We start from the raw sequence: 16,017 nt of genomic DNA, 5'->3' as shown, positions 1-16,017 counted from the left end.
CGTAAAGGCAAAATATTGCCGGTCCTCTGGGTGCAGGGGAATAGAAAAGAAACAGTCTTTAATATCTATTATTTTTATATATGCTCCTTTAGCTATAGCTGATGGGTGAGGGAGCCCAGGTGGCAGGGGTCCCAGTTTCTTCATGTGTTTGTTAACAGCTCTAAGGTCCTGTAAAAATCTCCACCTTTTTTTATCTTTCTTTTGTATAACAAATACTGGGGTATTGTGAGGGCTTAAAGAGGGTTCTATATGTCCTGCTGTTAATTGTTCCTGCACCAGCTGTTTTAAAGCTGCTATCTTTTTCTGTGGAAGAGGCCACTGCTCCACCCAAATGGGATCCTGAGTATCCCATTTTAGCTTAATAGGCTCCGACAATGACGGGTGGACAGTGGCCCCTAGAATTGGGGGGGCTGCGTGGATATAGTTGCTTTAACTGCTTGTAAAATGTCTCGTCCCCATAGGGTGTGTGGAACTCCGGTCATAAATAATGGCCTGAAAGTTCCTTTGTTGCCGTCCGGATCCCGCCACTCTAGGTCACGTGCTGCCTGAGTGGTCATTTTAAAACCGCTCACCCCCTGAACCAGGGGGCCGGCTGTGGTCGGCCATTTGGCGCTCCTCCTTTGTTCTTGTATCACTGAAACATCTGCTCCAGTATCTACTAACCCCTCTATGTCCTGTCCCTCTATAGTTAACGTGAGAAAAGCCTTATTCTGGGTTAGCGGTAGCGCCCAATAAACTCCCTGCTGTTGCTCTCTTACTGGCGGGGCTGAGAGCTGCCCCCCATCTCGTTTAAATACGGTAGAGCATTTCCCTCTTTGTTGTAGATCGGCATTCCCTTTTCCAGTGAAAGCCTTTACGGCAGCGGGGACATATCGTCGGGGGGGGGGGGGGTTTAATTGCTCCCCTGTCTCCTTGTTTTATTGGGGCATACTTTTGCAAAATGTCCTATTCCTTTGCATTCGTAGCAGGCACCTTTTTGGGGCATTGTTTGCCCTGCAAGGTTAAGCTGTGCTGCTAGGGCGATAGCTAAAGCGGACGCTGAATTACTTCCCACGTCTCGGCAAGCTAATACCCAGTCATCGATAGAACCGGTTTTGACCGGCCCAATGGCTTGCCGGCACTCTGTATTAGCTCCTTCCCACACAAGCTCTCTTGTGAGAGCTTCTGCTGCCTGGGCATGGGTGACTTTACGGTCAACTGCCTCGCTGACCCTGTATAAAAATTCTGAGAATCCTTCATTTGAGCCTTGTATTAACTTAGACAGCTGTGCTGGTTTGCCTTTAGGATTAATTTGAGCGAAGGCTTTCATCGCACAAGAGCGGACCTGATCGAAATATTGGGCTGGCCCTTGGGCTTGATCGGAAGGCGCTGCATACAGTCCCTCTCCCTTGAGGGCGTCTGCCGTAAGGTTAAGCCCTACTACCCTATTCCTCTCTGCCTGCTGCTCGCATTGTTCGTAATATAGAGCTTTCCATTGTATCATATCCCCAGGCTGGAGGATAGTACGAGCGAGACTTTTCCAATCATATGGGCAATTTAATTGTAAGCCAAAGTTTTCTAACAACTGCTGAGTATACGGGGCTGAGAGCCCGTCTTCCTGTACTGCCTTTCTAATGGCCAGGAGGGTTTTTTGATCAGGCGGCAGCCACTCCTGAGGCTGTGCCGCAGTAGGATTTGCATTGACGGGGAATAATTGAGGCGGCTCTAACCCCAGGGAAGTTCTTGCTTGGTCCCTTTGCTGGCATAGAGATTGATATAACTCTTTCCACGGGCTATTGTCTGTGTTCCTTGCAGAGGAATTCGTAGTGACTCTGCTGGGTTTTTCCTGACTCTGGGTTTTCTCTATTGTTCCTTTGTTTAACTGCGCGGGCGCTATTTCGCCCCCTGTCGGCTCTGATGGTTTACTTTCATCTTCTGCCGCTTTCTGCTCTAATCTTTTTTCAGTAAATGCGGTCCACGGGTCCACTGGGGCCGTGGGGGTTGGCGGCGTATATGGGGGTAGGGACTTACTACACGCCCCCCTAACCTCCACCACCTCCACCGAGGCAGAAAGCGCCTCAGGCACTGGTTTCGGCTGCTCGGGTGGGGCTCGGGTTAGGCAAGCTAAGATAGCTAGAACCGCCGGTGTTAGGGAGAGAGGGAAAGTTTTTCCTTCATGGACCTCAGCCGACCGTATTCTCTTTAATATTCTCTCCCAAGTGGCTGGATCCCAGATATGGGCTTCTAGAAGCCAAGGGTTAAATTCTAAAAGAATTTCCCATAATTTCTGTAATTCTTTTTCCGTAACTTTTACTCGTCTACTCTGTAACAGCGCATGGAGTGCCCGAGCCTGAGGGGCTCGGACTGAGGGGGGAAGGTTACCCATTGTTACAGAGGTGCACTCACCCGACCTTAGGCTTGCCTGCCGACTTTCCTTTTGATCCGGGAATCCCTGTTCGTGGCGCCAGTTGAGACAGGGGGGTCCGCGGGGGTGAGGCCGAACGGAGTCCTAACGAAGCATGCCCGACTCCGGGGACGGTTCAGTGACGCAAATCCAACTTTATTGTGTGAGTGCAGCAGTATATATAACATTCCAGACCAATCAGAAGTTTACAACATCCATAGGGCAACCAATAGTAGGAAAGACCAGGGTACTATGTGGGGGCTCCAGGGGGTCTTCTCAGGCGGGCGATGCCACTTCCTGGTGTGCCGAGGAAGCCTGTATAGGCGGAGTGTGCTCACGCCATTGCATCTGCCGCAGCACTGAGATAAATCTCCTGAGCTCTTCCCACAGGGTGAGGGTCCCCGCTGGAGGGGGTCTGGCCAGCCTGTGTGAGGGGCTGAGGGCTGTTTTCAAGCTGGCCACACCCCCTTCAAGGTGGGGGGTCCCACTGGGGTGCCTGGCCAGCCTGGGTGAGGGGCTAATGGCTGTTTGCAGGCTGGCCACGGCCCCCTGCGACCCAAGCTCCCAGACCCTCCTTTTTTCTTTCTTTTTTTTTTCAGCGCCTCCTTGAGTAGAAGGAAGCAGGTATCTGGGATTTATTTATCTTCTATAATTGAAACTTTCTAGCCTTGAGTAGAGGCCAGGGATGGCCAGGGAGGGCAGGAAGCTTGGCTTCCTCCATCGCTGGGAGCAACCCAAGCCTCCTGCTCGCTCCAGCTCCGTGGCCACCGCCATCTTGGTTGGGTTAATTTGCATACGTGCTCTTGATTGGCTGGTGGGCGTGGCTTGTGGGTGTAGCAGAGTGACACCAATTTGCATGTTTCTCTTTATTAGTGTAGATAGCCTCACATTAATACAGAGAAAGAACAATAACCACTCTGAGGGGAGAAGGAAAGAGGGAGAAATGGACAATCAAAGGTTGAAGGTCAAGGGGAGCTGGAGTTCCTTCCTTACCAAAATGTACTGAGAATGAATGGGGAGGATGTAGTCCTTTTCTAAGAATCGTAGGAAAGTTCTAGCCAGGATGGCAATGGGAAGATAAATTCAGCAAGTTCTCACAGAAGACAGAAGAAAAGTCAAAGAGAAAGGAAGAAACAGATGTATCTAGAAAACAAATATTATTTCTTAGTCTTTAGAGAGAAAGGAATTCTTGAGAACTGACTGGCCAACATTAATGAAGAGCCACACTCAGACACATCTAGGGAAAAAAAAATACACCTGAACATACTACAAATAGTATGCCATTCTTTAAAATAGTTTAATCATAGAAAAAAGCCTAAAAACCCTAAATTAGGAATGTGACAGCCCACATTTTTTATCATATCTCACACCAGATACTTTAACGATTAAAATGTATGAACAAAAAAAAAGTACTTTAGGAAAATAAGAATAACTTTTCTATTTTTATAGTAGGGAAGAACTTTTGACATAACATAAAGGGAAGAAAACATTTTTTAAAAACTCTGAATTTGAAACACAAACAAAAAATAGATCGACTATGAAAAAACATTTCTAAAACAACTTATAAGTGATAAAGTGAAATATGCTTGACATATGAACTTATTTAAAATAAACCAAGAAAGATAATACTCTAACAAGTGGGGAAAGGAAATGAGTAGACAATTTAGAAATCCCAGTTATATCATTTAATATGTAATTTTGGAACAAGTGACTTAACAGAATCTATTTCCTCACTTCTCAACTTAAAATATTAGCATATTTCATCAATTCTGAGATGCTATTGATTTATACATCAGGAAAAACAAATGCCATCAATGAAACTATGACTTGCCAAAAATTGTAAAACCTATCACAATGTGAAAATAAAGTGTATCATAGAATTAATGAAATATAGTCAGACCTGTCTTATGGGTTGTTATGTGGATTCAACAAGATAACACATGTGAAGAATTTCAAACTAAAAGTGGCTTAAAGCAAACACAATAAGTTAGTTGCTTCTAGCAGTAACATGATCCCATTCTGAAAACAAATTTACATACCTAAACATGTGCAGACAAAATAATTTGAAAATAGCCCTGGCCAGTGTGGCTCAGTTGTTAGAGCACAGGCAGGCACACCGAAAGGTTGCAGGTTCCATTCCAGGTCAGGGCCCCGGCGGGTAGTAGTCAATCAATGTCTCTTTCTTTCTTTCCTCCTCCTGCCTCCTTTCCACTCTCTCTCTAAAAAAACCAAAAAACAACAACCAAAAAACCCACAAGAAAAAAAAAAGGAAAAAATATTCTCTGGTGAGGACAAAATATAATAAGGATAATTTGAACCCAGCTGGTGTGACTCAGTTGTTGAGTGTCAACCTATGAACCAGGAGGTCATGGTTCAATTCCCAGTCAGGGCACAAGCCTAGGTTGCAGGCTCAATTCCAGTGTGGGGCATGCAGGAGGCAGCCAATCAATGATTCTCTCTCATCATTGGTGTTTCTCACTCTCCCTTTCTCTTTGAAATCAATAAAAATATATTTTGAAAATATTAACAGTGACTATCACTAAATGGTGGGACCATGGATGACAAACTTGTCTTAATAAGTTTTGAAATATTTGCAAGAATCCTATATTATCTCAATCATTAGAAAGATAACAATTAGGTTATTTCTATCTTGGGGGAAAAAGTGTCTAGAATGAAAAGTGCAGGCAGGCATCCCAGGCTATTACAAATTTGGAAGCAGTCCTGGACAGTTTTTCTCAGTGGTTAGGGCATCAGACCAAAGTGTTGCGAGTTCCATTCCTGGTCAAGGGCATGTACCTCAGTTGCTAGTTCGATCCCCCACCCCAGTCAGGGTTCAAGCCAAAAAAATGGGTTGATGTCTGTCTGTCTGTCTCTTTATCTCTCCTTCCTCCCTTCTTTTCACTCTGCCTAAAAATCAATGGAGAAAATATCCTTGGTGAGGATTAAAAAGAAGTAAATTTTGGGAGCAAATAGGCTAGTGTATGTGACCCTGGAAGGGACAACAAAGAAATTAGGGAGATGGCAGTGAGTAACCTTATTCTGTTGGTCAACTTCCCTGCCAAATCACTGAGGCACATTTGGACGGTTGCAGGGGTGGGGAATTTCGGGCCCCTGGCCATATAAGGCCCATGAAATCATTTGGTCTGGCTCTGCCAAGGCATTAGGGGTGAATTAATTAAATGTTTGACCAAATATAGCAGGCTAATTTCTAAACTGGTAATTTTTTATGGCCTGTAAAAGATGCTATAAATATCCATATGGCCCTTGGCAGAAACAAGGTTCCCCACGCCTGGACTATGGGAATGAACAAAATCCAGGGAAGTGAAAATTCTAGAACAAAGCTCTGGTTTAGGCTTCTGTCTGGTTCAGGAAAATTCTCCATAAATGTGGTTTCCTTCTCTCTTCCCTTTTCTCTAAAGCACTAGAGTAAATCTCTTAGATAGAATCCTGAAATATGATAGTGTTCTGAAAACCAAGAAACCCTTTCCAAGAAGAAAGTACCACATACAACTTACCTCTGCCATGGCTTTTGATGCACAGCGGCTCTTCTTTCCTCCTGTTCTGGATTCTAAGAGAAGAAAAAAGGTGGAAAGAGATTAGAACACTAGGAGACAACAGGCTCTCCCAGGTTCCGGAAGGAGGCCCAGTTAAAACAAATCCCTGCCCCACCCCAGGCACTAAGAGGTCCAAAGCCAAAGAAGCCTGCAACTTCCACCATCCTCTCCATCATATCACAGAAGCACAGTGGCCTTAGGGGTCCAGATGGGAGTCCTGTGAGAGAATCCTAGACTGTGGCTGCCTTCCTCCATTAAGCCTGACTTGGGGTTCTTCCAAGCCCCGTAGATTATACTGAGCCCAGATCTGTAGCTCCAAGACACAGGGTAAGTGGATCCATCTGCCAGAGTCACCACACCTCTAGGCTGGGGGCACCTCTATGGGGCGAGATCCCTGGCGACCAGGGTGAAAGAACAAAAAGTACAAGTAGGAGGAGCTCCCAGGCCCAAGCTCTACAAACCGGCTGGACAGCAGAAACAACCTCCGGGCGAAAGCTATTCACCGGGCTGGAGAGCAAATGGCGGCGGTTTGTCAGCAGTGGCAGGGCTGGAGAGTGTAATTGGAGATACAAAGGCTGGAAATGCAGGCGGGGTCTGGGGTAGACGCCCAGAACCCATCCACCGCCCGACACTCCCAACGTTGACCAAGAATGGACAAAGAGGGCGCCTTTCCCAGTTCTAGGCCCAAAGGCAGAGACGGAGTCGTGGCCACATGGGATTCTCACACCAGGGCCACAGAGAGCTCCGCTCAGATAGTGCACTCCGCGTGTTACCACAGGCACTGCTAGCCCTGCGCCGGGAGTCGGCGCACGATACCGGTAGGGAAAGGGTCGCACGTACTTGCCGCCGAGGCAACACCCGACCTCCTGACACCGCCAGCTGAAACCACGTCCACCCCGTGCACGCGCGACCGCTACCTCCCCATCCGGCGGGAGGACACGCGGCCACGGCGCCCCAGGTCTCCCGGACGTCCTTTCTTTTACCAGCGAGGGCATGCAGCCTGGACACGCCCCAGAGACACCCAGCCCCGCCCGGGGGTGCTTCATGTCCACTCACCCGGTGCCTTGTACTCCGGTTAAGCGAAAACGCCACTAAATAGTGAACTAGTTTGTGAAGCGCTTCCTCAAACTTACCACAGGCCAGCCAACTCTGGCTGTAAATGGATATGCCGCGGAGCCGTAGGGAAATGTAGTCCACCGGAGGGAAATCCAGCGAGGGTCCGGCCGGCTCAGGCTTCTCCGCCGACTCGCAGCCCAAGCCTTAGTGAAGCTCAGTGCTGATCACCCAGTACACCTGAGCATCCTCCGAGGATCTGGGCGACCCGACAGGTCTGGGAAGCGCGAGGTGGCTGCTGAGGATTAAGAACAGGTGGTGGACCCTCAAGGCTTCTCAGATATGTAGCCCACAGCTTGGGAAAGGGCGGAGCGGTCCTCCACCAGGATGACCCAGAAGTTAAACCGTCTCCAACAGTCTTCACCCCAAACTTGGAGATGCCCAGAGATCTCTAAAAGCTGTAGTTAAAAGCCGGGAAACCGACTGTCCAGAGTTCTCTCCACAAGGAGCAGGGCTCTGAGCGCAGGGCTAGCAAAGGACTACTCTCCACCACGCCACAAACTAGGAGTCGTCCAGACCTGGGCGGTTCAGCCCTCAGAGACCCACAATCCTGGTCGCGCTGGGTGCTCAACTTTCAGCTGAGAATTTTTTCCCTGAACCTGGGCGCCGCTGGGAAGTGTAGTCTTCAGTCCGGAACGCCATAACACTGCAGCCCAGGCTTTTCAGCACAATTTGAGCCGCGGGATAGTGGCTGGGTCCACCCTGGAGGCATCCGGGAAATGTAGTTCGGGTCTTGGGATTTGGGGATGTGCCCAGACTGAAGGCGGGCAGTCTTGAGCTCTGGGTGAGGGAATCTGAGAAGGGACTGGGAGGACAACCCTGGGTCCATAGTGGAAATAATGGAGTACCAATACAAAACTACTACTTTTATGTTTTATAAATACATAAATACACATAGAAAGGCACTTAATAAGCTCTCTGGAAAGTTACACTAACATTTGTTAACAGTTTATTTCTAGGACGTGTAATTGTGATATTTATTCTTTTTACTTTAAGAGTATGCTCATATTTGGGGCATTATCATGTCCTTCTTATGAAACATTGCTTATTAAATTTAGTTAAATATAAAATGAGTAAGTATACACCCGAAACCGATGTACTAGAAAACAAAAAAGTGGACCAGATTTTTAAAATTCACAATTTGGTTCTAAGAGGTCAATTAAAAGAAATATTGATAAACAATAGCAAAACAAAAAATTAAATAAAAACAAAAACATTAGAAAGGTTAAACCACACAGCATTTCACAGAAATTTGAGGCTGTTAGGTATTATGTGAAACTCTATAACCACAGTAGAGGTAATTGTAGATTTTCTAGTAAAATTTAAGTTATTAATTTTAGTAAGAAGTAGAAAACCTGAATGGAACAATAACCATAATAAAACTTAAATGTCTTAAAATATGTACTAATGAAAAGTATCCAGATGATTATAGCTGAGTTTTAGCTAATTTTTGAACTCATAATGATTATGCAATTTATTCAGATCTTAGAAAATGATGGAATGTCCTCTAATAATTAATTTTGTCTAACTAATATAAAATCTGATAAAGGCAGGCTAAAAGAAAAGTATTACCCATCTTGTATTAAAAGATAAACTGAAGCATGTTACAATTTTCAAGAGTTTATCTGAGCATAAATAGATTTGAATCAGGCAGAGTGCTCCACCAACAGGAGCTAGTGAGGAGATTTTTATAGAGAAGACCCAGAAGCAAAACAAGGAAATTATTTGGTTGGGACAGCTTAAGAATTTGCCTTATTTTGGAAAGCTAAATTGGGTGTTTGTGATTGGTTGTTTTTAAATTTTATTTTCTCCAAATTGAGTCATTCACTCTGGATTAGTTTTTTGTTTGTTTATGTAGGGACTGAAGGCAGCATAGCTACCTAAATCTAATGATGTCCTTGTTTAATAACTTTAACATTTGTAATTAATTACTGATGCAAAAATTCCAAATAAGAGGCTGACTTCAACAATGTAGTTTAAAATTTGTAGAATGGATTTCATAAAAATATTTCATAACATTGGAAGAACCGTAAGCAATCCAGTGACAAAATGCATTGTACGAACAAATTAAAGAAAAAGAAATATATATATTAAATGATGCCAATAAGATAATGTGGTAGATAGAATAATGTGGTATATAGAATAATAATGTGGTAGATAGAACACTTCAAGATGTCCAAGTCCTAATCCCAAGAACCTGTAAATGACTATGTTATTTTACATGACAGAAAGAGACTTTGCAGGAGCATGCATTAAATTAAGGCGCATTAGAGATGAGAAGATTATCCTGGAATATCTGAATGGCCTAATGTAATCACAAAGGTCCTTATAAGAGAAAGGTAGGAGCATCAGAGGCAGAGAGGTTGGGCTTTAAAGATGGAATAAGATGCCATGAGCCAAGGAATGTAAGTAGCTTCTAGAACAGTGATGGCGAATCTACAGGTCTGGGTAGTGCGAGGTGGTGACATGCGAACTCATTTTGGGTGACACACATTGAAAGAGACAAAAAATTGCATAATTCAAATATTTGTCTCTCGCAACGGCCAGAGTTGAGCATCACTTGAGTATAATATTACTCACGTTACTCATGATCAATAATGCAATTCTAAAACTGGATGTAAACATGTACATGGTGTTGCGTAGCAAAAATACATAGTGAAAACATCCAAGATACATTGTTCCAATATTGACATTAATATAAAAAGGTTAAGAATTGCACTATAAAGAGATTAATCTTTACTCATGACATTTTATTTTTACTCGAGTGACAAAATGCCCAATTCTGGAAATGGCCTCATTATTGTCAACATGTGCCTCTGGTAAGCTTCCTGTGCGTTCGGGTGCATTCGGCAAGCGGACGCACTTGATTGCCATGTTCATTAGGAGACAGGAGTGGGAGGGTTAGAAGAAAAGGATATACAGTGCAACAGTGTTCGACGAGACATTCTGCTTGTCAGATAATTGATTACAGCACCATATATTTGTTGGTTATACATACTATCTTTGAATTGTTTTGCACCAGGAGTCAGTGCAACAACACTGCAAAAAGTTAATAGGTAAGAAACCTATCAACCTTTTATAAAAAACGCTGCGATTTATATTTATTTATTTTTGCAGCCTTGTGATGGAGAATCAAGAAAAAAAGGCAAGATTGAATGATAAAGGAAGTGGAAGTAGCAGAAGCTGACCCTTTCAAGACATATGGACCAAGATGTACGGGATGGTCGACAGAAACAACAGGTCATTGTGCATACTGTGTAATGAGACGGTAGTAAGCAGAATGTGGAATTAAAGAGACATTTTGAAACTAATCATTGTCAGCTCTTGAAAAAAAGTATCGATGAAAGGAAGGAATACATTTCTAGGCAGCTACACCTCTATAAAAGTCAATCAAATTCCATCATTAAATTTGTAAGATACTCTACAAATTTAACATCAGCAAGTTACTGTATTGCTCACTCCATAGCTCAGCATGGAAAAGCCCTAGTGACGGAGAATTTATTAAGGAAACAATTCTAAGATGTGCACCAGCTCTATTTCACGATATGAAAAATGAAGATGATGTTATTAAAAGAATTTCTGAGTTACCACTCAGTAGAAATACTATCAAAGACAGAATAATAGATTTAACAAAAACGTACAACATCAATTTAAAAAAGACTTAAATAGTTGTAAATATTTTTTGATTTCTTTTGATGAAACTACTGATGTCACATCAAATGCTCAGTTGGCCATTATTGCTAGATATTCTGATGGTCTCACAATGAAAGAAGAGTTGATAAAGTTAGAATCAGTGCCAATAAGTACATCAGGAAATGAAATATGTAAGGTTGTTATAAAAACATTCAGTGACCTAAACATTGCTATCTCTTAAATTGTGTCAGTCATGACAGATGGGGCACCAAATATGGTGGGAAAAAATGTGGGATTCCTGAAATTGTTTCTGGAAGCTATTAGACATCCACTTGTACCTTTTCATTGCATTATCCATCAGGAGGTGTTGTGTGCCAAATCAAGATTCTCAGAATTGAATGATTTAATGTCAGTCGTAACAAAAATTGTGAATTTTATAGCTTCTCAACCCCTTCACAAGCGAGAATTTTCTGCACTTTTACAGGAGGTTGATTTTAGCTGCAGTGGACTACTGATGTTCAATAATGTGAGATGGCTGAGTCGGGGTAAAGTACTTGAGTGATTTGTGGAGTGCTTTGAAGAAATTATGGTATTTATTGAGAATAAGAATCTGTCAAACTTTCCTCAGATCAATGATCATAAGTGGGTCAGCAATTTAATGTTTTATACAGATCTTTCTGTTCATATGAATGAACTGAACTTAAAATTACAAGGTTTTGGCAAAAGTATTGACATTATGTTTGGATACATCAAATCTTTTGAAAGTAAACTTAAAATTTTTAAGCGAGATATTGAAACTAAAACTTATAGGTATTTTAAGTAATTTTCTTAAAATTACTTTTCGTCCTCTGGTGAATAGCTTTTCGCCCGTATAATTTAGTATAATATAGTAAACTCGTTATTTGAACAGTTCAGCGAAAGATTCAACCAATTTAGAAGCCTAGAACAGAACATTAAAATAATTAATTATCCGGATGTAGTTGTTTACAGTACTTTGGAATTAAAGGATTTCCAATGGATGCAAATTGACGATTTAGAGATACAACTTGCAGATTTTCAAGGTAGCATTTGAACTCATGTGTTTGTCGACTTAAGGTCGAGACTTGAAAATCTGGAACGAAATCGTTTGAATAATGAAGAAGAGTGCAACTATGAACAAGAAATTTTGAGTTCTTGGACAGAGTACCTGACACTTTTAGCAACATAAAAAATCTAGCGATGGCTTTGCTAACAATTTTTTCATCAACATATTTTTGTGAGACTTTGTTCTCAGCATTAAATAATATGAAAATGAACAAAAGAAACCAGCTAACAGATGAAGTTAGTGGCGCTTGCTTAGCCTTGAAGTGCACCAAGTATGAACCTGCAATCGAAAAATTATCAGACAAACTTCAGCACCAAAAAAGTCACTAATTTCTAGTTTTTGTGCCATTTGATTATCATTGTTTTTATTATTTTTTTTCCTAAATGTACATTGTTTTTCTGTTTTTGTTTATTTTATACATATTTTTGGTTGATTTTTCTTTGTTAAATGGCATTTAAATATACCAAAATAAATGTCAAAAATATAAATCTTTTTTTTTTACTATGGTTGCAAATATCAAAAAAAAATTATGAATATTTCTATATGTGACATGGCACCAGAGTTAAGTTAGGGTTTTTCAAAATTTTGACATGCTGAGCTCAAAAGTTTCGCCATCACTGTTCTAGAAGCTGGAAAAAGTAAGGAAATAGATTCTACCCTAGAGCCTCCAGAAGGAACGCACTTCTGCCAATGCCTTGATTTTAACCCATAAGAGGCATTTCAGACTTCTGACCCCAATCTCTGGAGGAGGAAATCTTCCCTCAGAGCAGGAAGAGAATGGAATGACCTGTCATTCATCAGAAAGTCATGTTCTTAATAAGTTAGTTCTGCTGCCTTACTTCCTGAAATACTGGTTCCCCCCACCCCAACCAAGATATTCTGTATTCCTCCCTCTGCAAAATTTTCTTATAGAAACAAATTGAGAAACTATTTCTAGCTCCCTAGTTCTTCTGTTCCAGTGGGATCTTTTGGTACATCCTCAGGCAGCTCAGTGCCTTCCCATATTTATTTCTTCCATATAATACAGTTACCTAATAGGCAAATTTTCTTTAATTGTTTATTTTGAAAAATTTTAAATCTTCAGAGGCATTAAAAGAATAGTACAAAGAACTCTTTTTAAGGTCTTTATTTATTTTTCTTTATTAATTAAGGTATTACATATGTGTCCTTATTGCCCCATTGCCCCCTCAAACCTCCACTCATGCCCTCACCCCCTGTTGTCTGTGTCCATTGGTTGGGCTTATATGCATGCATACAAGTCCTTTGGTTGCTTTCTCCCCCTTACCCCTCCCCTCCCCTACCTTCCCTCTGAGGTTTGACAGTCTGATTGATGCTTCTCTGTCTCTGGATCTATTTTTGTTCATAAGTTTATGTTGTTCATTATATTCCAGAAATGAGTGAGATTATGTGGTATTTATCTTTCTCTGACAGGCTTATTTCACTTAGCATAATGCTCTCCAGTTCCATCCATGCTGTTACAAATGGTAAGGATTCCTTCTTTTTTACCGCAGCATAGTATTCCATTGTGTAGATGTACCACAGTTTTTTAAACCACTCATCTGCTGATGGGCACTTAGGCTGTTTCCAAATCTTAGCTATGGTGAATTGTGCCTCTATGAGCATAGGGGTGCATATATCCTTTCTGATTGGTGTTTCTAGTTTCTTGGGATATGTTCCTAGAAGTGGGGTCACTGGATCAAATGGGAGTTCCATTTTCAGTTTTTTTAGGAAACTCCATACTGTTCTCCACAGTGGCTACACCAGTCTGCATTCCCACCAGCAGTGCACGAGTGTTCCTTTTTCTCCACATCCTCTCCAGCACTTGTCTTTTGTTGATTTGTTGATGATAGCCAGTCTGACAGGTGTGAGATGGTACCTCATTGTTGTTTTGATTTGCATCTCTCAGATGATTAGTGACTTTGAGCATGTTTTTATATGTCTCTTGGCCTTCCTTATGTCCTCTTTCGAAAAGTACCTATTTAGGATCATTGCCCATTTTTTGATTGGGTTGTTTATCTTTCTTTTGTTAAGTTGTATGAGTTCCCTATAAATGTTGGAGATTAAACCCTTATCAGAGATAACATTGGCAAATATGTTCTCCCATGCAGTGGGCTTTCTTGTTGTTTTGTTGATGGTTTCCTTTGCTGTACAGAAGTTTTTTATTTTGATGTAGTCCCATTTGTTTATTTTCCCTTTAGTTTCCATTGCCCTAAGACAGTGGTTCTCAACCTTCCTAATGCTGCGACCCTTTAATACAGTTCCTCATGTTGTGGTGTGCCGGAAGCCGGTCCATCCTTGCTGCTTGACACAGTTGCTGCAGGAAAGAAACATCTGCACAGCATATGTTTCAAGGGACCTGGCATATATAGCATATTGTTCTTAATATGCTTGCTCTCCTTTAGCGCCATGTGTTTTAACCAAGGTCACCTCTCCGAGAAAGGTTGTTTCCCCAGGTGGGGATTTTTCCCTGAGGTTAGGGAGGAGATACAACCCCTTAATTAAGTGCCAGGAGGGTAGTTAAGCTATATAATCTTTACTCCCTGGAATGGAGATAAGAAAAGCCCTAACCTTTGTAATAGAAATCGACAGGATTAAAATTGGCTGGTATAAATGCTGGGGTCCAACCCCAGCAGATCCAGGGGTCCCCAAAGGTGTGGACAGAGTCGGCGAAGAAGGAATGACACGGAGACAGCCTTCAGTTGATCAGCAGCCTAGTCAGGACCTCTAGCCAGGAGCTCCAGCCAAGTTCTGGTGCCATGTTCTCTCGCTAGGTTCTCCAGCCAGGTTCTCTAGCCAGGTTCTATCCAGGTTCTCCAGCCAAGTTCTGTAGCCAGGTTCTGTCCAGGATCTTTTGCCATGTTCTCTCCCTAGGTTCTCTCTCTAGGTTCTGAGACTAGGTTCTGTCTTCTTACATCTGTATTTATACCAGTTGATTTTAATCCTGTCAATTTCTATTCCAAAGGTAGGACAGTTCTTATTCCAGGGAGTAAAGATTATGTAGCTTAAGTGTGATTGTTCTTAGTTAAAGTGATTAACTACCCACCTGGCACTTAGTTAAGGGGTTTTATTCCCTCCCTAACTTTAGGGAAAAATTCCTACCTGGGGAGACAACCTTTCTCGGAGAGGTGACCTTGGTTAAAACACATAGAGCCAAGAAGGTGAGCAAGCATATTAAGAACAGTATGCCATATACGTCAGGTACCTTGAAACATATGCTGTGCAGATGTTTCTTCTCTGCAGTGACTGTGTCAAGCAGCAAGGATGGACAGGCTCCCGGCATATAAATACGGATGTAACAAGACAATAAACATCAGATCGTCATCAGATCCTGATCAGATCCTAACCAGAGCTTGGCTGGAGTTCCTAACCAGAACTTTGGCTGGAGATCCTGGCTAGAGGTCCTGACTAGGCTGCTGATCAACTGAAGGCTGTCTCCGTGTCATTCCTTCTTCGCCGACTCCGTCCACACCCTTGGGGACCCCTGGACCCGCTGGGATTGGACCCCAGCAGTGGTGACCCCCAACCATAAAATTATTTTCATTGCTACTTTATAACTGTAATTTTGCTACTGTTATGAATCATAATGTAAATATCTGATATGCAGGATGTATTTTTATTGTTACAAATTGAACATAATTAAAGCATAGTGATTTATCACAAAAACAATATGTAATTATATATGTGTGTTCCGTTGGTCTTAGGCGACCCTTGTGAAAGGGTCGTTCGACTCCCCCAAAGGGGTCGCGACCCACAGGTTGAGAACCGCTGCCCTAGTAGCTGTATCGGTGAAGATATTGCTTCAGCATATGTCTGAGATTTTGCTGCCTGTGGATTCCTCTAATATTTTTATGGTATCCTGTCTTACATTTAAGTTCTTTACCATTTCGAGTTTATTTTTGTGTATGGTGTAAGTTGGTGTTCTGGTTTCATTTTTTTGTTTGCATCTGTCCAGTTTTCCCAACACCATTTATTGAAGAGACTCTCTTGACTTCATTGTATTTTCTTGCCTCCTTTGTCAAATATTAATTGAGCATAGTGGTTTGGGTTGATTTCTGGGTTCTCTGTTTTATTCCATTGGTCTACATGGCTGCTCCTTCTCGTACAGGTGTGGGCTTCTTGTGTGGCTGCTGCTCCTCAGGTGGTGTTGAGCTGCTCATGTAGCTGCTGCTCCTCGGACAAGGTCAGGTTGCTCGCAGGTCTGCTGCTCCTTGTATGGGGGCGGGCTTCTGACATGACTGTTGCTTCTCCGA

At 42.5% G+C, this 16,017-nt stretch overlaps 1 protein-coding gene across 1 annotated transcript in view; it reads right to left on the bottom strand.

Moving 5' to 3' along the window:
* Positions 1-6,794, bottom strand: part of LOC138997042 (zinc finger protein 568-like) — a 36,142-nt gene extending 29,348 nt beyond the window's left edge. The window contains exons 1-2 of the mRNA XM_070398433.1: positions 6,778-6,794; positions 5,899-5,951 (exon numbers count right to left, since the gene is read on the bottom strand). Coding sequence (XP_070254534.1) covers positions 5,899-5,907 — 9 coding nt within the window. The 5' untranslated portion in view covers positions 5,908-5,951; positions 6,778-6,794. The remainder of the gene's footprint in view (positions 1-5,898; positions 5,952-6,777) is intronic.
* Positions 6,795-16,017: the final 9,223 nt, after the last annotated feature.

The sequence above is a fragment of the Myotis yumanensis genome, unplaced genomic scaffold (assembly GCF_028538775.1).
Source record: "Myotis yumanensis isolate MYYU_CA2020_CCGP unplaced genomic scaffold, mMyoYum1.0.hap1 SCAF_18, whole genome shotgun sequence".
Taxonomy (NCBI): Eukaryota; Metazoa; Chordata; class Mammalia; order Chiroptera; family Vespertilionidae; genus Myotis; species Myotis yumanensis.
The sequence above is the reverse complement of the archived record's forward strand: the minus strand, read 5'-3'. Positions and strand labels throughout refer to the sequence as shown.